At 40.6% G+C, this 21,624-nt stretch overlaps 1 protein-coding gene across 1 annotated transcript in view; it reads left to right on the forward strand.

The window, feature by feature from the left end:
* Positions 1-21,624, forward strand: part of THBS4 (thrombospondin 4) — a 54,506-nt gene that overhangs the window by 10,222 nt on the left and 22,660 nt on the right. Inside the window, exons 3-9 of the mRNA XM_072606440.1 lie at positions 8,523-8,770; positions 11,581-11,689; positions 14,076-14,158; positions 14,619-14,670; positions 16,341-16,525; positions 19,175-19,312; positions 20,494-20,562. Of these exons, the coding sequence (XP_072462541.1) occupies positions 8,523-8,770; positions 11,581-11,689; positions 14,076-14,158; positions 14,619-14,670; positions 16,341-16,525; positions 19,175-19,312; positions 20,494-20,562 (884 nt within the window). The remainder of the gene's footprint in view (positions 1-8,522; positions 8,771-11,580; positions 11,690-14,075; positions 14,159-14,618; positions 14,671-16,340; positions 16,526-19,174; positions 19,313-20,493; positions 20,563-21,624) is intronic.

Below are 21,624 nucleotides of genomic sequence, written 5' to 3' on the forward strand. Positions count from 1 at the left end.
TAGCACACCAGGAACATAATAGGAACTCAAAAAATTCTGGGTTGATTGAAGGACTGTCCAAAGAGACAAAACATTTTCCTTTCATGATGCAGCCAGTTCCCTGGAACTGGTCTATACTGTTCTCTCACTTTGACATTTGATGTCTTTTCAATAATTTCTTAGAGGGGTTCTTGGTCCACCCTTCATAACATATTCACTTAGCCATTTTCTAACTCCTATCCTAATCATCTACATTGTCTTAACCCCTACCCCCAATAGACTGTAAACTCCTTGAGCATAGCCACTGTGTAATTTTTCATTGTCATATCCCCAGTGCCCGCACAGTATCTCGCACCTAGTAAATGTTTTATAAATGTTTGTTGAATTGAATTGTTGTCATGAAATTAGCACCAAGATTAACAGGTATGTACAGATACTAAACCTTTAGGGGTTGAAAGATATTAAATAAGTAAACCAATGGAAACTCTTAAAAGTATATTTTGTTTACATTTGTATATAATAAATTATAAGTGACATTTTTATTGTAAGGTCTTATTATAAGTGGCATTATAAATTATAAGGAGGGCATGCTGTCATCCACAGAAGCTCTTACTTTACATTAGCACTAAGAGGTTTTCTGGAATATCTGTTCAGAGATCTCTGCCTGATTAAGCCACCAGATAGCTTTCCAAGCTGTGAACTATCAGCCTAAGTAACTGAAAAGACCCAAGCAGGACCTAGATACCTTAGTTTCTGACTCTCTTTGCACATGTGTGGATGGAATCTGGATCCCATACCTCCTAGCCTTTCATTTTAATGCAGCCTGAGTTTCTGCCTAGAGTTACAAATAATTATAATAATATATTAATCTCTCATGGCTCAGCCCCCATCCCATTGAGATTCTAATTTCCTTTCCAACTTTAAGTGACCTGAAAGGATGATATAGGAGGTCATTCCTATATAAATTACAGTCTATTTTTTACAAAAAGAGAATTAAAATTAACAAAGTATAAAGTTTGGAGTCCAGAGAAGCAGGACCACTCCTTGACAGAATCTGAAATTTCCCAGATCCATAAAAATGAAATTAACAATGTTAGCTTTAAAATGATGGAATGGTGGACAACCACAACTCCCAGTGAGGTCTGAAATCTTACCTCCACCCTCACAGACTTCTGATCCTGGTGTTTCCAGTTTGGGCCTAAGGCCTTTTTAGGGAAACAACTTTAAGTAGCCTAGTCTCAAAGTCTCATGGAGAAAGGGGGAAAAAATTACCCTATAGCTAGCTTGCTGTAAATCAGGAAAAAACTTTCATCTATAGTCCACTGCTTCCCTAGGCAGATCACCAGATGTTTTCACAGTGTCATCACCAGAGATTCCAAGGTTGGGTGCAGCCTCTGCTTCTCCCAAGGATTGCTGCAAGGCTGGGGAGCCAGGTGTCCCAAACAAGTCAAAAAAGGGACTGTACTTCAAAGCCTAAAAAAAATATCCCATGCTTAAAGCCCCCTCTCTTCCCACCCCCTCCCAAAAGCTCAGGACCCCCCAGATTTCTTTCCTCACACTTTAGCATTAGACTAATCTTAGACAATTATTTTAGGTTAAATATCATGGGAATTAAGCTCCACACTTCCTTTATTCCTCTGGAACCTAGCAGTGGTAGAAAAATGCAGACAAAAAGCAAAATCTGGTCAAGTGGTGGTCATTAAAAACAATAATGATAACAACAGCTAATATTTATATAGTGTGTTAAGGTTTGCAAAGTACTTTTCATATTCTTTCCTCATTTAATAAATCAGAGCTGATACACAAATTCTCTAGTTTGCAGTCTCATAGTCTGCAGTTATGACTATACAATCACTGGATGGCAAATTTAGAGCTGGACAAGCTATTATAGGTCATCTGGTACAACTCTCTCATTTTACATTTGAGGAAACTGAGGTCCAAAATAGTCAACCAACCAACTTATCCAAGGGCACATGGCAGAACCAGAATTAAAACTCAGGCTGCCTAGCTCCAAATTCAGCACTCTTTCCAATGTACTACTTCCTGGCATCCAGGATTAAGAAGATATCTCTATTGTATCCTTTATGATACAGACAAAAATATATTATAATATATAATTAAAATTTATTACTATAGCAATACCCACAATTTATATAGCATTTAAGGTTTATAAAGTACTTTTCCATGCATTATTTTATCTGATTCTTATTCTTATGAACCTACAAATTATATCCTTCTCCTAGCTGAGGGTGAGCAGCTGTAAATTGTTGCACAAACCTCCTTTGGTAGTAAGGAACCAAAACAAAGGAAATGAGAGCTGACTAACCCGCAGCTGAAGAAACACACTTGTACCCAGTACCTGTTTTCCAAATCGTGGCGCTCCCTTGAGTGAAGACCGGGGCTTGGGGTGGGGTGGAACAAGGAGAAGGGTTCCAGTTTGTCTGTGGACAGCATTCGTTTGCTTCCACTGCTGCCAATGGGATAGAAACCATTCTGGTCCATCCTCTGTTGATTTTTGAAGTTGATTTACCTCTCTGTTCTGCCTCTCAAAGAACTGATCCATCACTTATTAGGTCTAGTGTGCCAGAAGAGCACTTAGAAATGAATAGTAAGGATTCAGATTAAGAGAATCCTATTTCCTGTTCAGATTTCCTTCAGGAGCCCATGGATATGTGTTGGGATGAGGTGGGACCAAGTGGAAAATTAAAAAGGGAGAGAGAGGAAGAGGGAGTATTGTTCTTATTCTTTTTTCCCCACTACTGCGGTTGATGACTCTGGAGAGGCATCTTTTATAAGGAAGAATGAAAAAAAAAAGTTCAGCAAAACTTACCAACATATCAGTTGAATCTAACACTATGCATCATGTTCCACACCAGAGTCCCCCAGCTCTGCAAAGAAGCAAAGATGTATTCTCATACCCCATTTTTGAGACCATGCTTGATCATTATAATAACACAGTGTTTGGCTATTCTTCCTACTTGGATTGTTGGAGTCACTGTGTATTCAGTTTCCTGGTTCTGCTTGCCTTACTTTGTATCAATTCATAGTAAGTCTTCTGGAGTGAGGGGTTTAAAATGGTTAACTTGGTGATTTTCTTACTGATGAATTTGTGTTACTTAAAAGGCACTGATTGGATAGGCCTAGACATTGTTTTCTAAGGACTTTTCTGCAGAGCAACAACCAGTTTTCCTTTTAAAATCATTCTTGATCTATCTTGTTGTAAAGAGCTTTGGACTTAGTGTCGGAAGATGAGAATTGAAATCCTGGTTCTACCACCATATATATGTATATATATGCATGTATGTGTGTATATGTGAATGTGCGTACATATGTGTTTGTGTATGTATGACTTTGGCACATCACTGAACCTCCCTGAGCCTCAGTTTCTCCATCTATAAAACTGAGATCACAATGTCTACCCTAATGGCCTTACAGTATTATTGTAAGGATCAAATTAATATGATGGCTGTGAACTGATATTAGCAGTATAGTAAAGTTGGTTATTAATATCACTCAAGGAGAAATAATATCTTAGAGCTTCATAGGTAAAAGGGACCTTGGACTTAGGCAGTACAAAACCTACCAAAGCTTGAACTTTATTGACAACTGAAGTGCTTCTCCAATCTCTGCTTATAGATCTCTATATGTGGGAAATTCATCACATCCCAAGGCAGCCCGTTTATCCTAGTCATAAACAGGTTGTACCCCCTTAATAGAATGTAAGTTCCCTGAGGGCAAGGAATGTCAGAAATTTTTTTAAGGAATAAGTATATATCCTTGACCAAAATGCAAGATCAAGAATAAGGGAGAAAGAGAGCTACTTTACCGTGTCTATCACAAAGATGATGTTTTACCCCTGGTACAGGAACAAGTCATGATAGCCACCACCCATTGAGAGTGTTTGAAGGTGGAATGGCCTAGTCAAGAAGGGTATGTAGTTATGAATTGTCTCCTCTACTTTTAGGAAGCTGGCCAGGTTATGAACCTGGGTCCTTTGACACTGAAACTAGCTGTGAAAGACCATAGGAGTGTTGTACAAATAAAATGCCATAAACTGGTATTCATATTCTATTGAGTCTGGAAAGATACCTCTAGTGGTTCCCTGTCACCTTTAGGAGGAAATATAAATTTTTCTGTGTGGCAATTAAAGCCTTTCACAACCTGAGCCTCCCCTGCCTTTCCAGACTTTTTCTACATTACTCTTCTCCTCCCAGTCATACTGGCTTATTTATTACTCCTAGCCCTCCCAGGATAGCACCAGGGCTTCAGCTGAAGCAGTGCAGGGCCAGGTGAACCCTTCCCTCTGGTTACTTTTTCAAGAACTACCGCAATTTTGGCAGCTTCAAGCTGTCATCTAGGCTGGCTTGCCTAAGGAGGGTAGAGTGACTCTTTGAAGGATTTTCTTGATGTCAGTGCATTTGATTTAGCTGTCTGATGCTGAGCTCATGTTACCCATATTATATAAAAACTGAGCACATTTCCTTTGGAATTTTTGGAATGGACTTCTACAAAGAATGTGAATATGAGTGACCTTTGAAATAGGTTGCAGTGTGAGAGTGTGCCAGAAACCATGCCCAGTGGTTGCATAAAGAGAAATGACATTTGGAAAAAAATATCCTATTATATTGGCAACTTTTTTTAGCTCAACTATGCATATAAATTTGTAGCAGAATTCTTTTCTCAACATAATATTTTAATATGAAATATCAATATTAATGGAAATACTTTTTTAAATTTAAAAAATCACATAGCAAAAAAATAAAAATAAGAAAGATTCCCACAGAGCTGTAGCTTCTGTCAATCAGACCAGACAGGATTGGGTTCTCATCACAGTCACATTGATGCTCTGAGGATAGATACTACCCTTCAACTGCGTGGTCTGCCTTCAGCATAAAGCTGTGTGTGGCAGTTCTGAGCATGGAAACCGACCTTGCCTGAGATCACTGCCTAGCTGGGTTGTGCAGGACAGCTGATGGATGGCTGTTATTCCTCCGAAGAAAGCATTGCAGCCTGTGGTTAGTTTAAGTACTCAGCAATGTTGCCATACAGGACCTTGGTTCTTGCTGAGTTCCTGGTGCAGACTCAAGTAGGCATGTGTTGATTATTTTTATTACCACCATACGTCATGGGATCTTGGTGGTGTTTTTCTCTCTGAGACACGAAATGTAGCCTCAGGTCCACGTTCGCTGGGTCCCATACCTGAAGACCTGGCAGATGCTCTTTAGGATCTGAGGGCTGAAACTGCTCTCTTTAAACTTTGTTTCTACCCCAGCACTTAACACACTTCTTCGTACCCAGAAGATACTTAAAGATTTGCTGAATGAACTTTTTAAGAAATATCAAAAGTGAACAAATACGGCAAATGTCAAAGAATAATTCAATTCAAACATATTTTAAGGGTCCGCTATGTATAGTCTATAGGCATCAAGGCAACTTAATGGATAGAGAGAGTACTTCACTTAAAGTCAGGAAGACCTAAGTTCAAATCTTTGCCTCGGAAACTATCTGTGTGACTGTGGGCAAGTCATTTAACTTCTGTCTTCCACAGTTTCCTTATCTGTAAAATGGGAATGATGATAGTTATTTACTTCCCAGCACTGTTGTGAGGATAAAATGCAATAATAAATATAAAACATTTTGCAAACTTTAAAGTGCTGTAGAACTGAGTTCTCTGATTGTTGTGCTAGGTGCTGGAAGGTAGGAAGAGGGGAAAGGGAAGGAGAGCAGGCAGGCACACTTTGTACTCGTTATTCACAGTCTATTGAGGGCAAGAGTCACATAGAAACAATGATCGTACAAGTTAAGATGGGACAAATGCACAGGGGAGTTCAAAACAAGAGGAAGGAGAGATGTAAAGAGGGAAACTTCACCTGCAGCAGAGGGAAAGTCAGAGAAGGCTTCCTGGAGGAGGCAGCATCTAAACTGGGTTTTGACAGATGGATATGTGGGGGTAGTCCATACCCAGCCCGAAAAAATCATGCCACAGTTGCACTGAGGTGGGAGGAGGCAAGACGTGATGAGCAGACAGGAGCTCAGTGTGACTGACACACAGACTGAATGAAGAATAAAGAGGGAAAGAAATTACAGAAGCAGACTGAAGCCAGACTGTAAAAAGAGCTGGATGTGAGAGTGAGGACTTTAGAGTTCATCCTTTAGAGGTCATCCATTCATAGGATCATCGGTTGAAAGCTGCAAGGAACCTTAAAAGTCAACTTCTCCTGCCCCTTAATTTTTGTAATTAATTAATTTATGTGTTCTCAGTTTTCTACAATCACTTCCATTTATCTTATATTTTTCCCCCTCCTTCCCCCTTCTCTCCCCAAGATGGAATGCAATCTTATATAGGTTCTACACAAACATTCTTATTAAATACATTTTCGCCTTAATCATGTCTGCCCCCATAATTTTACAAAGAAGGAAACCGAGGTCCAAAGGAGGTAAAATGATTTATCCAAGGTCACCCAGATAATAAGTGGCAGAGCTAGAGAATACAAACCCAGATTCTCAGCAGGAGGAGGTGCCAAAGATTTTTGAATAGTAGACTGACCTGATCAGTTTTGTACATTAGAAAGATTACTCTGGGAGTGGTATGAAATGTAGGATGAATAGAAGAGAGCCTGGAGGCATGGAGACCAGTCAGCAGATTACTTCTGTTGTCCAGAAGATAAAGAACATGAGTCTGAGCTGGGATGGTCACAGTGTGAATGGACAGAAGAAAAGACGAATGGTGGAGGAAGAATCCACAAGACTTGGCAGCTGGAAGGTGAGGGAAAGGAAAGACCAAGGTTTTGAGCCTGTGTAACTGAGAAGATGGTGGCACCATTAATAGAAATAAGGTAGTTTGGAAATAGGCAGATTTGGGGAGTGGATATAAAACTTTCATTTCTATACCTGTTGAGTCTGAGGCCCCACTGGGACCTTCAGGGATAGCTGCCCAGGAGGTAACTGGAAAAACGGAATTAGAGCTTTGGCAAAAATTTTGAGATGAAATTCTGTAGTCAAAACTCTATCAGTCTTGTGTGAACAGATACAAAGCAAAGTAAGCAGAACCAGGAAAATAATATGCCTGCTGGCTACAACATTCTAACTGGAAAGAAAAAAATGAAAGGTCAAACTAAAAGCTAAGGAGTTACAGTGACCAGGTTTGCTCTGAAGAACTCATGAGAAAAGGTACTTCTCTTTTTCTGTATAGGGATGGCGGACAATGGGTGTGGAACACTGCACAGAATTTGGCTGAAGTGTTAGTTTTACTGGACTCCCTTTTTTCCCTCTTTCCCTTTTATGCTTTGTTAGAAAGGATGATTCACCAAGTATGGGCAGGAGGAGTACCCAAAAGAGAACCAAAAAGGTACAGAAAGGCTCACAAACAAACAGAACAGTTTTGTTACTACCTTGTAAAATTTTATATATGTCTATTTCTTTAAAAACAAAATGTACACAATGAAAGTTCTGTTTCTTACACAATTCTCTTCTCTGTTCTTCTTTGTATATTGAAATGTAATTTATGCTTAAGTTCACAATAAAAAAGAAAATATAATTGTTTTTAAAAAAGGAAATTAAGGTCATATTAAAACAAGAGCTATCAAGAAAAATTTTTAAAGGTTCTATCAGTGAGTAGAATTCGGCTTAAACTGTATCATGAAAGAACAAATTGAAGAGTAACCAAGAAACATGGAATGGGTTATAAAACGACATCATGGAAAGTCAAGAGGTGCTTACAAAATGCCTCCTACATGCTTAGCGCTCTATTGGGCAGTCTGGAAGACACAAAGAAATAGAAGATTTAGCCTCTTCCTGATTGGAGGTGGGGCAAGGAGTAGTAAATTTATTTTATTTTTTGAAATTGTTTTATTAGTAACTTCTTTTATTAGTAACTTAAACAATGAATAACAGTAACTACAATCATCAACAAACATGAACATTTTAATATGCAAAGGACATAAAAAGGGATTGTATATGAATCCATGAACTTCTGTCATATAGAGTTTTAAAGTTCATATTAAATTTAACACGGTAGTAACAAAGTTGCCCTGTTTGTTTCTCCTTCTGAACTTTTTGTTTTCCTCTGTGCATTTTTCACATTTCAAATACAGTTTTATGGATATCGTTTGTTTCTGCATTGTCTGAATTTCCACATTTTTTGATGTTTTATTGACAATCTTTCCTTCCTTTTGGGAGGGAATCATTTCTCTCACTACCCACACCACCTCCTGCGTAGAAACCCTCCTTTGTAATAGATAAGTATAGTCAAACAAAAAACAAAACAAAATATGGCCATTTCTTAAAATGGATGCCTCATCTTCCACCTCAGTTCCACCGTTTGTCTGCCAAGAGGTGGAGGCATGCTTCAGCCTTCTAAAATTGTATAGCTTCATTAGACTTAACAGACTGTTGACTTGTGAATGGGCTTTTTGGTTGAGAAAGAGAGGGTGTCCTGACTGAATATAAGAGGATGACCTCTATCTCTGACTGATGCAGGAGTATTTCCCCCTGGATACTCTCTCTTGCTTCTCTTTTCCATCATGAGTTGTGCTTTGTTCCAGCCATCCTCCGTTACCTAAAGGCTGATGGAAGGATACACCTGGTAGTTTTCAACAACATCCAGCTAGCTGACGGCAAACGCCACAAGATGCTCCTTCGCCTGAGCAATTTTCAGCGAGGGTCCAGCTCTGTAGAACTCTACTTGGACTGTAACCAGGTGGACACCATCCAGGATCTCCCCAGGGCATTCTCTGGGCTTTCTCATAGTTCTGAGCCTGTTGAACTGAGGACATTCCAGAGAAAAGCACAGGTAAGGAGAGCAGCCTCTGTTCCTTCAGAGGCGAATTCATGAGCTGAAGTCACACCATGGTAATTCATTCATGGATTTCATGTATGACCTACTAAAAGCAAAGAGCTGAAAAAAACTTATTAAATGTAGTAACGATTGAGATTCTAACTTTTAACAGGTAGGAAGCTCCCAAGATCTACTTCATGGTATCTTTTCCAATTGACCACATAGCCTTTGTATCACACAGAGTGATGGATTTGGATTCAGGGGATCTGGATTCAAATCTGGTTTTGCCATTTACTGTCGTTTACTTGATTGTGATCAAGTCACCTAACTTTTCTCGGCCTCAGTTTCTTTACATAACCTTAACTACACAAGAGGAAATTGTCTGCAAACAGTTCTATGCATCAGTCTGAGAGAGAGAGAGAGACAGAGACAGAGAGAGAGAGAGAGAGAGAGAGAGAAACCTCTCACTTTTTTATCCTTCAACTTTACTTTGGCCAATTTTTACTTTGCATTAAATAAGGGTGGAAATAGAGGCTTCATATAGATCTTGCAAGGTTACAGAGATACACAAAAGACCTCTGAGGCCCTTTGCAGCCCTACGACTGTTTTCCAGTGATTCTTTCATCTTTTGAGCTGTCCATCTACAAAGACAACAAAAAACTTAGCTTCAAATTCCAATTCTGCCACTTATGGTGCCACATGGTAACTGTGTGGGTTTTGTACAGTGCCTGATACATACTAAGCATTTAATATATGTTCTAGATGTCTATCTATCTTGGACAAAAATCATTTAACCTCTTTATGCCTCAGTTTACTCATTGGTAAAATGATATGGTAAGACAAGATGATCTGTTCCTATAATCCTATAAAGCAGAATAAAAATTATTACTCTTTCTCTGGGGTCAAATATATTCTTGAGCAATAGAAGACAATTTTTAGGGAAAACTCCAAGAAAATTCAAGCGCAGAGATCCTCTGAATAGGCAGTGCTGAACTGTGTGAAAAAGCTCAGGCAGCTGGAGACTGCAGGAAATTAACCCTCATTCCAAATCCCAGGATGAGTCAAATCATTGAACCCAGAATTCAATAATTATATCATTGAAGAAATCTAAGATCAATGTCCACCAGCTTGAAGATGTCAACATTCCTTGAAGACAGTAGTTAGGAGTGGAAATGAACATCCTTTCCAGAAAACTGAATTTTTACAGGATTTCTTTACCCAACTGCATTCTGAAGGAAGAGTCCTCCAGACCACCAGGGCATCCTTATCTCTTAGTAGAAGCACAATAATGTTTATGTCTGTTATTCTATAAACCTACTCCATTAAACATGTAGGCAACATAAAAGAATTAAACTAATGTAACCCTTGAGATGCCCAAAGCATGAAAGACCCAAGTACACCTTGGATGATTCTTTACATCTTGGGTTCATAAAACCACTCAGAAAACTCAGAGAAAATTAATGCATGGGACTTTCCCCAAATCCCCAAGTAAACTGAGCTCAATTCTCCATTTACAAATTTATAGTTCACAATATTAAAGAAGGAAAGCTTATTGAAAGACTGAGAAAAACAAAATGGGAAGAAAAAAAGAATCTTTGTGAAATGAAAGGAAACGGCCTGTTAAATAACTCTCTTCCAAAAATCTATTTCAATTTTTAGTCACTTGCAGTCCCCAGTCCGCAGGTTTCTTTAGCTCAGTGGTTCCTAGGCATTCCTCACAATGCTATCCAGGTTGTTCTTTTGCATTTCCCCACATTTCCCAACAGGGCAGCTAGATGGCACAGTGGATAGAATGGATAGGGTCTGAAGTAAGGGAGACAAGTTTAAATCTAGCCTCAGACACTTACTAGACCCTGGCAAGTCATTTAGCCTTGTTTGCCTCAGTTTCCTGAGAAGGAGATGACAAACCGCTCCAGGATCTTTACCAAGAAAATCCAAAAACGGGGTCATGGAGAGTTGGAAAAGACTGAACAATAATAACGTAGCCCCCAACAGATACGTCCCCAACTTAGTATCTGAGACTGGAAGAGGTCTTTGAGGTCACCCAGGGCAATCCCCCTCATTTTACAGGTCAAGAAACAATCAAGGTCACACAGAAAATAAACGGCCAAGTCAGGATTTGAACCCAGATCCTATGGCTCCAAATGTTGGCATTATACAGTCTTCTCTCAATCAAAACTCTTCCTACATAGTTGTTTGGTTCCTATGGCTCTAAAAATAACTAAAGTTTCGTGCTTAATTGTTTTACAAAGTGATTTTGGCATTCTTTGCACAAGGGATAGTTTCCTGGGCAGGGTTAGGAAGATATAGTGGGAAATAAAGGTGATATTATCTCAGCTGATCCTTACCCGAGCCCAGTGAGGTAGGGACTATTGTTGTTCCCATTTTACTGATGAGGAAACTGAGGGTCAGAGCGGTTACACACCATGTTCAGGACTACACAACTAGTAAATGAACCCAGGTCCTCTAGACTCTGACTCCACTGCTCCTTCCACTACACCATATTCCTTTCCCTAGGAGGAAATTCCTCTTAGTTCCCTGCAAAGATTTTGGGCGTGGGCCCTAGCTCACTTGGACACAACACTATCCAAATCCTTAAAGCTTCCTCTTTCACTGGATAGGAAACTTCAGGCATTTTCTCTGGTGTGCCCATCTTTACAGAAATAGTGGCATATGCTCTAAACATTTCTCCTGCCCAGAAGATGAGGCTCTATTCGAAACCTGTGTAAGCCTCCCCGCGGCCATTGGGCTACCACATCATGACTGAGGGTGGCTTCTCTTTGAATTATGCTGGAAATCAATAATATGAACATTTCCTCTGACAGGATTCCTTGGAAGAACTAAAGCTGATTGTGAGAGGCTCACTGTTCCAGGTCGCCAGCCTCCAAGAGTGCTTCCTCCAGCAAAGTGACCATGTGCCCTCCACAAGCTCAGGTATGGCCTCTCCTCAGTCTGTGTAGTCACCCTAATCATAAGTGGGAAGGTACACTAGAGAAGCTCCAGTTCAATGGCTACTTCACAAAGCCAGTCACTCCAACTCCTTATTCTCGCTAATCACTACTTAGTCAGTTGTCAAATCTTGCATTTCCACCTCCAAACATCTTTTTAATCTGTCCCGTTCTCTCTACTCACAAAGCTACGGACTAAATTCAGGCCCTTCTTACCTCTCATCTAAGTTATTACTATGCCTTCAAACCCAGATCACTCTGGCCAGTAATGGGCCCTAGCCCAAGACTCACTTATTTGTTGTTTGCTGGTTTTGTTGGCTCAGAGTGTGTGTAAATAGCAACTGCTTCTGTTCTGACCAGAAACCCTCAAGGGCTTCACCTCCCAGATTGATTCCTTTATGAAAGCAAGCTTGGTCATCTTTTGCCTCAGTCCTTACCTAGCCTTAAATCACTGAATGGGTGTTGCCTCAGGCAAACTGAGACCTGGGAAAGATGGCTAACGTCTTCCATTGCATCCTGAGCCATTTCCAATCATCCTGATCTCTATTGGGCCAGTGGACCCAGATGGCTCTGGAGGAGAAAGTGAGGCCGGTGTCTTTGCACAGCCCTTCCTCACTTAAATCCAATTCATGTGCAAGTCATGACATCACTTTCCTGATGTCATTGGTCCTCTTTAAGAAGGAAGGATGACCAATGACAGACAACAGCCTCCTAATTGGGCTCCCTGCCTCAAGGCTCTCACCATGCCCCACACTTCACTTACTTCAATCATATGTCTCTGATCATGTAACTCACCTATTCATTGAGTTCCAGTGGCTTCTTATTGCCTCAAGTACAAAGTATAAACTCCTCTGTTCAGCTTTATTTCCCCAAACTAGCTTTATAGGGTCACTGGGCATGGTTACCCCTCCCTAACTCTTCACTTGAGCCCAACTGGCCTTCTTTCTATACCTCATACACATATTCCATTTCCCACCTCTGAGCCTTTTGCTAGAGGACACCATCTTTCTACCTTGTAGTAAGCTACTTTGTTTTTATGCTGTGTATGTTTTAAATTGCTGCCAGAAGTAGCTGGGTGTTATGGTGGCTAGAGCGCTGGGTTTAATGACAAGAAGACCTGAGTTCAAACCCTGCCTCAGACGTTTACTAGCTGTGTGACTCTGGGCAAGTTACTTAACCTCCTTTTGGCTCAAACACAGTTTCCCCACGTACAATGGGGATAATAAATGCCTCCCAAGATTGTTCTGAGGATTATATTTATGTATTTTTATTTATGCGATAATATTTACGTAGTGCTTAGCACAGTCTGGCACAGAGTAGGCACTTACTAAATGCTTATTTCTTTCCATTTAAAAATATTTTTAAATTAGATTTTTTTTAAAAAAAATTAACAGATTCTATTTTCTCTCTCTCCCACCCCTAGCCCATTAAAAAAAATCCTTGTAGCAAATATCATAGTTATGTGAAATAAATTCACTAATTTGTCATATCTGAAAAATGGGTCTCATTGTGCACCCTCAGTCCAGGATGCATAAAGCAAGCTTCATCGCTGGTTTGCAGGGGCCGTGAATGGTCATTTCAGCGATCAGCGTTCTTAAAGCTTGCACTTGTTTGTTTTTAGAATGTTACTATATAAACTGTTCTTCTGGCTCCGCTCCTTTCTTCTTCATCAATTCATGCAAACCTTCAAAACTGTTCATTTTTATAATACTGATATTACTTATAGTCTACACTGTTTTCGTTCTGCCCACTTCACTCTCAGTTCATGCAAATCTTTTCACAGCTATTTGTAAACACGTTTTTTACATTATTTATGCTTCGATAGTGTTCCATTATATTCACATACCACAACTTGTTTAGCGTCCCTTTAATGTCTGTTCTCTGTAATTGTATCACCAGCACCTGGCATTGTGCCCCTCATTATAGTAGGTACATAATACATGCGTATTGATTGATTGACTACAGACCTGAAATGGTATCTGGAGATTTGGATGCAGGAGCCCAGGAGGGATCGATGTAGGTGATTCCATTTTTACTGTGACTGGGGTTGAGTGTGACAATCCAAAATATTGAATTAGAATTAATAATATTGTTGGTTTGTTTCTGTAATTTGGATGGATTTTGTACAAACTCATTTTTTTCTCATCTGGTTACATTATTATAATTAATATTATCATCCTCTTTATTACAGTTGCTTAAGCAATTCAGAAAACTGGCAGACAATCTTGAGGCCCTCTGTGTTCTGAGCTTTCCCCTTTTGTCACTTCTCTGGGGAGCTCGCTGGTCTAGGTCAAGCCTATGAGTATTGAAAGACCATGTACAATGACCATTCTTACCTGGCTTGTTGGTTTTTCACCTTGATATTCCACCAGGAGACGTAAATTGGCAACTCTTGGGCCAGATGACGCAACTCAACAAAATACTGGGAGAAGTAAAAGACCTCCTGAGACAGCAGGTATAGTACATGACCCATTCCCAACAGTATTAGTAACTCCCCTTTGTATTTATCAGAGATGGTGGAGGCACATTACTGCCCACAGGCTAAAAGATGTCCCCTTAAAACTCCATCAGTTGTGGGATTCTATGGCAACTAAGTGGCATGTTTGAAAAAGCACTAGACTGGAAGTCAGGAAGGTCTGTGTTCAAACTCTGCCTCAGACATTTACTGACTGTGTGACCTTGGGGAAATCACTTAACCTGAGGAGTTGGATTCAGTGGCCTCTAAGGTCTCTTCCATCTCTAAACCCTTTGAAATGGTTCTTGAAGTTGGGGAACAAGGCACCGGACAGGAAGACAAATCTCGAAGACAACAGCTTAGTCAATGCCAAGAGTCTTTAGTACTGCTCCCCTAAGTTTCTTCAGTCCCTGAACTGCGGATCTCATGATGTTTTTCAATCACCTTTCTATTTCTAAAGGTCAAAGAAACCTCTTTTTTGCGAAACACCATCGCTGAGTGTCAGGCATGTGGTAAGTGCTTCTCTCATTATTGGCTAATTTAATGAGGTAAATAAGATGCATCCTAGAAGCCAATTAGTGAAAATGCTTTTTGAATTTGTTGTTGCTGGAGTCTTGGAGGAATCTTCATTGATCTAAAGCTCCAGAGCTTGGCACGTAGTCCAGGGGAAGAGTTAACTGAGAGAAAAATTCTCCTTTATGAGTAGAATAAAATTCTTCATTATCCAAAAGAATGAGAAGTATGGATTTTACTAGAAAAATAGTGCAGATGGGGCAGCTACTCAGCACAGCGGTTAGAGTACTAACCCTGGAGTCCGGAGAACCTGAGTTCAAATCTAGTCTCAGACACTAACTAGCTGCATGACCCTGGGCAAGTCACTTAACCCTGATTACCTCCAACAATTAAAAACAGTGTGGAGAAAGGGCCAGTCTTGGAGTCATGGAAGACTTGAGTTCAAATCTTGCCTCTGAGGAATGCTAGCTGTTTGACTTTGGCCAAGTCACTTCCTGGACAACAATCCAAGGAAACAGAAATTTCAGAGGAGTGCCTGTCACATGAAGGGAATTTCCTTACACTGATGAAATCACAGGACTAAACAAAAAAAAGACCATAGTTAACTTGAATTCTTGATCATTTCTGTGATCCTATGTGAATATTCCCTCCATCAGTGCAGATAGCAACCCATACATGCCTTCTCATCTTCTGTGATTCTTCCATTTTCTCCTATGGATGTGCTAAAAGCTTTCATCTAGGCCATTTTGCCTTTCTTGGGTACCAGCGATACATTTGGTTATCCTTGTTCTTTTTGTATAATCAGCCTAGCTCCTTTTTCAGTCATGCATTTCTTGAATAATATACCATAAACCAGAGAGGCAACTTGGTATAGTGGATAGAGAAATGGCCTCAGAGTCAGAAAGCCTTGGGTTCAACTCTCACTTTTGACACTTAACTGGCTGTGTGATCCTGGGCAAGTCACTTAACCTCTAAATGCCCCTGACAACTCCCTAAAACTATGTGCCTTTTAATGTACTTTGGGACAGAAAGGCCTCTAGAAAAGCCAAATTTGGTTTTGTGTTTCATTAAACATCCACATACAGCGTATTGCAGCATCTGTGACATCCCGAAGTTCTTTTGCAGGTAGGCTGACACCAAGAATAAGGTGCAGAGTGTTAATTTACATTGGTAGAAACATTCTTCTCAGAACCCCCTACATCAAAGGTGTGAAGCTAGGGACAGCATTGCCACCCACAACACTCCTGAGTGCCACCAACCCAGATTTAAATGTGATTGGAAATATTTAATGAGATAAACCAAAAAAAAATAGAAATAGATAATGTTAACGTGTGGTTTTCTGAGTCGATATAGGGCGCACAGATACTCATATATGGGTTAGTGGTGTCCTGCCTATCTGAGCTTGACTCCAATGCCCTGCACCAATGAAATCACAGAACCAGTCCCAAATCCCAATTCCTTACGTGACTTCTTGTGCCAAAGTCATCTTTGGAAATAATTGCAGGTTTTTATACCCATCATGCACCTCTCCATTGCCTCTTGAGTCAGCCACAAACTGGAGTCTTTCAAGACTGCAGTTTTCCAAGATTCAGAACCATGGCAACATCACTGGAATGCTCATTGGCTGGATCAGAGAACAACTCCGGATTTTCTCTTCACTTTCTTTCAGGCCCCCTCAGCCTCCAGTCTCCAACTCCAAACACCCTTCCCACTCCAGCAGTGCTGGTGCGAAGGTGTGACTCGAATACCTGTTTCCGAGGAGTCAGGTGTACCGACACCAGAGATGGATTTCAGTGTGGTCCCTGCCCAGAGGGATATACAGGAAATGGAATTACCTGCTCTGATATTGATGAGGTAAAGAATAGACTGATAGAGGATAGAAAAGCCATTCCTTTACTGGCATTTATTATCTCTGCAAGCATTCTGATAAATCTAAAGTCAACAAGCATTTATCAAGGTCCTACTGTTTGCAAGGTGCTATGATAAGAGACAGGAATACAAAGAAAAGCAAAAAACAGCCTCTGATTATGACAAGTTTATGGTAAAAGGAGGTATATTGACAGAAGAAGTGGTTAATTCAGTCCTTCACCAGGCTGCATGAAAGTCACCCCCACACCCAGAGATGGAGGGATCTCTACACACTCTTAGGGGTCCTGGGCAGTAGAATAAAGGGAAGATTAAAAACAGTGGAAATTTTGCATTATTTTGTCTGTATAAGGAAGGGGCAGCATTGTTCATGGACAGAGAGAGTCAAGGCTGTATATAAATATATATGTTTGTATATATTACATATATGTCTACATATATGTATGTATGTACATGTACATGGCATATGAAGGTGTTTATATAGGGTTGGCATCACAAGTACTAATACATTCTGTATTTGCTTTCTCATTTAATAGTCATTTCTCCTCACCCCCCCATTTATAGGAAGGAGGTAAAGGGGGTACAGTTGTAAGGTTCCCCCAAGGGCCTCCAGGTGTTATCTTCACAGTCCCTGTTGGGAGAGGAAGCAACACCGCACACCTGCACAACTCGTAACATAGAGGCAACGAGCTCAGACCCTATCCAGGCTGTGTGTCCCTCAGGGAACAACTGGGTTGTGTCGTCCTCAAAAACCAACACAAGAGTGCAGTAATTTTGCTGAGTGACAGCTCTGGCCTGGAAAAGCCCTCAGAAGGAGAAGATTACAGGAGTACTTTGCACAGGCCAGTTCCTTTTCCTGACTTTCAGCATTTTCTACTGAAAGTGTCTGGTCCTCTCCAAGTATCTGCGTATGGACTTGAAAGGCAGGATTGGCCTGCCAGAGAGAGTTGGCACCTTGCATCAGACACTTACTAGCTAGATATCCCTGGCTAAGACACCTAACCTCAGTTTCCTCATCCACAAAATAGGGATAATATTAGTACCTACTTTCCAAGGTTAATATAAAAATCAAAAATAAAATATATGCAAGTTAGCACTTTGTAAACCTTAAAGTGTTCGTTACTACAATTAGAAGGTTGCAGAGAGACCATACAGATAAAGTTTCAGCATGGCCAATCTCACTGCAATTGAAGATATAACAAATGTCTCCCTGGGCTGAGTAATAGAAAGTCTGAGATAAAAAATAATTCACCTCTCCTCCCTCCTCCAGAAATTAAGATATTAAGATAATATTGAATAATCCTTGATCTACACACAATTTTCTACAACTACCAAAAGTAGATTTTTTTTCTTGAATTTTTAAGCTGGAATTTTACCCCTTTGAAAAGATAAGAAGTGCTTGGGTTTTTCACATTAATTGAGGCAGTAATAGAAAATAGCAGACATACCCTTGTAGACCCTCTGGTCCCATGTGCCCATTGACTCACTATAGCACAAGACACTTCAACCAGACAGAAGGAGCAGGTCTGACTTGGATAATTTTTGTCTCCTTTCTGTCTGTCTCCACGATGTCTTTTCATCTTTGTGCTTTTAAAGTCAGAGGAGTTGGCTGGTTTTCTTACCTTGTGGTGAGTTTGAGAGCAAGCATTTGACCCCCTTACCTTGACCATTCCCAGACAGCACAAATTCCTCAGCTAAAGGACAGTTATTTTGAAACTATTTGTTTTGTGCACACACCGCCCCCCCCCCCCCCATAGAGTTGTCAACGAGGACAGTGCTTTCTCAACCTTCAAGCATTGTATCAATGGGAGTGGCTATTGTTATTGTTCTCACAATTGTTGTAACATCATCAGCACAATTTGTGTGAAAGAATGGAATTCAACACAACTGAGGTGTTAAGTAGACCTCTAAGTCTAGGAAATCCCCCCACTAACCTAACACCCTCCACCCTCCCATCTTGGAAGGCCCAGTGCAAAACCATCCTTTCAGCCATGCCTTTCCCTATCCCTCTCCAAACTAAAATGATTCCTCTGTCCTACAGACCTTTAGAGAACCTGGTTCACTTTTTGTTTCTGCATCTCTTTCTTTTTACAGTTGTTGCCTTTTGTCGCCTACTAAACTGGCAGCACCTTGAGGCCAGGAACAATATCTTTAATCTTTGTTTCTCCCCCAGCACCTGGCAAAAGAGCTTATGGTCTTTAATGATAGTCTGACAGTGTTTAATGAAGGTTTGTTAAATGAATCATGAATTAATTTCTCTCTGTTGTTTCCCAACATGTCTTCCTTCCTTCCCTCCTCCTTCCATTCCCTCTCTACTTTCCTTCCTTCCTTCCTTCCTTCCTTCCTTCTTTCCTTTCTTTCTTCCTTCTTTCTTTTATTTCTCCTTCCCTTCCCTCCCTTTCTTCCTTCCTTCTCTCCCTTCCCCTTCCCTCCTTCCTTCCCTCCCCCCTTCCTTCTTTCTCTCCTTCCTCCCTTCCTTCCTTCCTTTCACAAGCATTTATTACTCCATGCAAGGCATGGTACCTAGATATTAGAATAAGATTAACTAGGGTGTGGTTGTTCATTCAGGAAGATTTCCAGATTTCAATGAGAACACCCCATCTGACTAAATATTCTGAATCATTTTTGTCTTGCTAGTGCACCTTCAACCCCTGCTTCCGAGGAGTACGCTGCTTGAATTTGACTCCAGGTTTCAGATGTGATTCCTGCCCAGTTGGCTTCACAGGACCAATGGTGCAGGGGGTGGGGGTCACCTTCGCCAAGACACATAAGCAGGTAAGCCATGACCGCAAGGGTGGGCTATTTTCTTTTGTATTCCCCACCTTCTCACTTAGTAAAACTTGCAATGAATCTTGCTCTTTCCTGTGTCTTTCAGAAAATATTAATTTGGCCTGCCTGGGTGATTGTCACATATTGAAGATAAATAGTGCACACCAGGCCACATCTGTATTATTTTTTCACTCTTCTCTGATTCGTGCACTTCTAGGTGGGGCGGGAGGAAGCAGCTGTTCAGTGACAGCAACCTGGTGGTGCTGAGTTTGAGGAATGGCTTGAGGCTCACTGGGTTGACAGCAGTAGAACATTTTGATGTTCAGATTCATCCCTTGGGCATCAAAGGGTAAAAGAACATAAGCACAGAAGAACTTTAAAAGGGAAGATAAACTTGTATTTGTGTACTGTTTAGTGCAGCTAGGGAGGATGTAAAAGAAGTGAAGGAATAGACATCTCCTCTGCAATAGCATTTACAAGTCACAAACTGCAGTAAAATCTCAGAATCTCCCATGACCTTCTCTACTCATTTCTGAATATACTAGAATATTGAGGTCATTATTAAACTGAATGACTGTGAAACTTTGGGAGGAATGTTTTCAGCATTTTTTAGATGGCTGATCTTCAAACGGGCTTTTACTACCTTGGGGAAATCATTAGGTATGAAGTGGAGCAGGAGGCATCATTATTTCTGAGTTATCCCATCCCTGGTTTCCAGTGGAGGTTGTTTGTTAGACCAGAGAAGAGAAGGGAGTACTGAGAGAGAGAGAGAGCAGAGAGACAGAAGCTAATAAGGCTGAATTACAGTCATCAGATGGATGCGTGAATGATGGGGAGAAGCTGATCTTTGCTTCCACTGAAGACAAAACAAAATAAAATAGGCTGAAATGGCTGTAGGATGTATCTAAGTCTAGCCATCAGGAAGAACTTCTCATTTATAAAGGTTGCAGGACAGTGGATTGAATTACCAAGGAATGTTAGGGCATCTTCTCTGACTATTTTAAGCTATGGACAGCTGTCCACTGGAGATTTGAGGATAGTCCTGCTGAAAGATAGGGGTGACCCAGATGCCTTTCCCATCCGTAATTCTGGATTACTTCACAACACACAAATCTATGGAGACAACTAAAAGTATTTGGTGTGTTTTCTTTTTGAACTGAGAGCCCTCTTTTGTGTTTCTGCACTAGATCTGCTCTGATATTGATGAGTGCAGAAATGGAGCCTGTGTCCCCAATTCTATTTGTATTAACACCGTGGTAAGTATTTTCTGCAACTGTTTTTAAAGCACAATCATTTTGGTGGGGGAGGGAAGAAAAAAGGGAAAAAGAGAAATTTATATGATAACTTGATTATATATTTAAAATGAATATTGTGTTGCATATAATAAATTTGCAGTTTTGTGTGCAATCATCTTTTTATTACATTATGTTATAGAAATACTTGTTTTATTCCATAATTTTTTTAAAAGCACAACAGTCTGCCTAACTGACTGTGTGTGTGTGTGTGTGTGTGTGTGTGTGTGTGTAAGCTGTAACCACAAAACTCAAACATAACACATGGATGTAATAATGTATGTGACCAACCAAATGAAAACAGACGTTTATACAGAGAATTAACAAGCCACCCACTTCCTCTCCCTTCCAGTTGAGTTTCATCAGTGTGCTTTTGAATACAAGCATATGATGGAATTATCTTTAAGATACTTATTCTTTAAAGATGGCCATATTTAAAAGGCATTTCCTGTTGCTTTTGCATTTCCAGAATGCTCAGAGTGCAGCGCTCTTGAGGGGACCCAGAGGACGCTGTGTCCCCACAGCTGTACCTTCTGACTCCTCTGGGAGATGCTGCAGAATCCCTGCATGCTGCAGAAAATGGCTTGGCCTGCCGGGGGACTTGCTGAAATGCATTTAGCTCAATGATTTAGTCATTTCAGTCCTTACCAGCGCATTTCTGAAAATTCTTGTCAGCTGTTTCTAAGCAAGAAATGGACGGCAGTAAGGTCAGCAAGCCAGACGGCAGGCTAGGGACGTAGGGGCCATCGTCTGACCGCCATGTGGTCCGCAGGCCAACCATTCTACCTCTTACTTCCCCAACTTCCTTGCATGTGAAATCAGCCTAAGGATACACAGTTTTGTGGAAAAGCAATAAAAATTAATGGGAAACAGTTGGCAAAAATGGCGAGCTAATGGGAGCATGACAGCCCACAGGACCTGCCTCCACCCTGACATGTTGTTTATAAGGAGATGAAATAAAGTGACTGTGAGCTAAGAGTTTTCTTTCCCAGCCTGCCTTTATGACTTGTTCACTGCACTGTCAGG

The sequence above is a fragment of the Notamacropus eugenii genome, chromosome 4, assembly GCF_028372415.1.
Source record: "Notamacropus eugenii isolate mMacEug1 chromosome 4, mMacEug1.pri_v2, whole genome shotgun sequence".
Lineage (NCBI taxonomy): Eukaryota > Metazoa > Chordata > Mammalia > Diprotodontia > Macropodidae > Notamacropus > Notamacropus eugenii.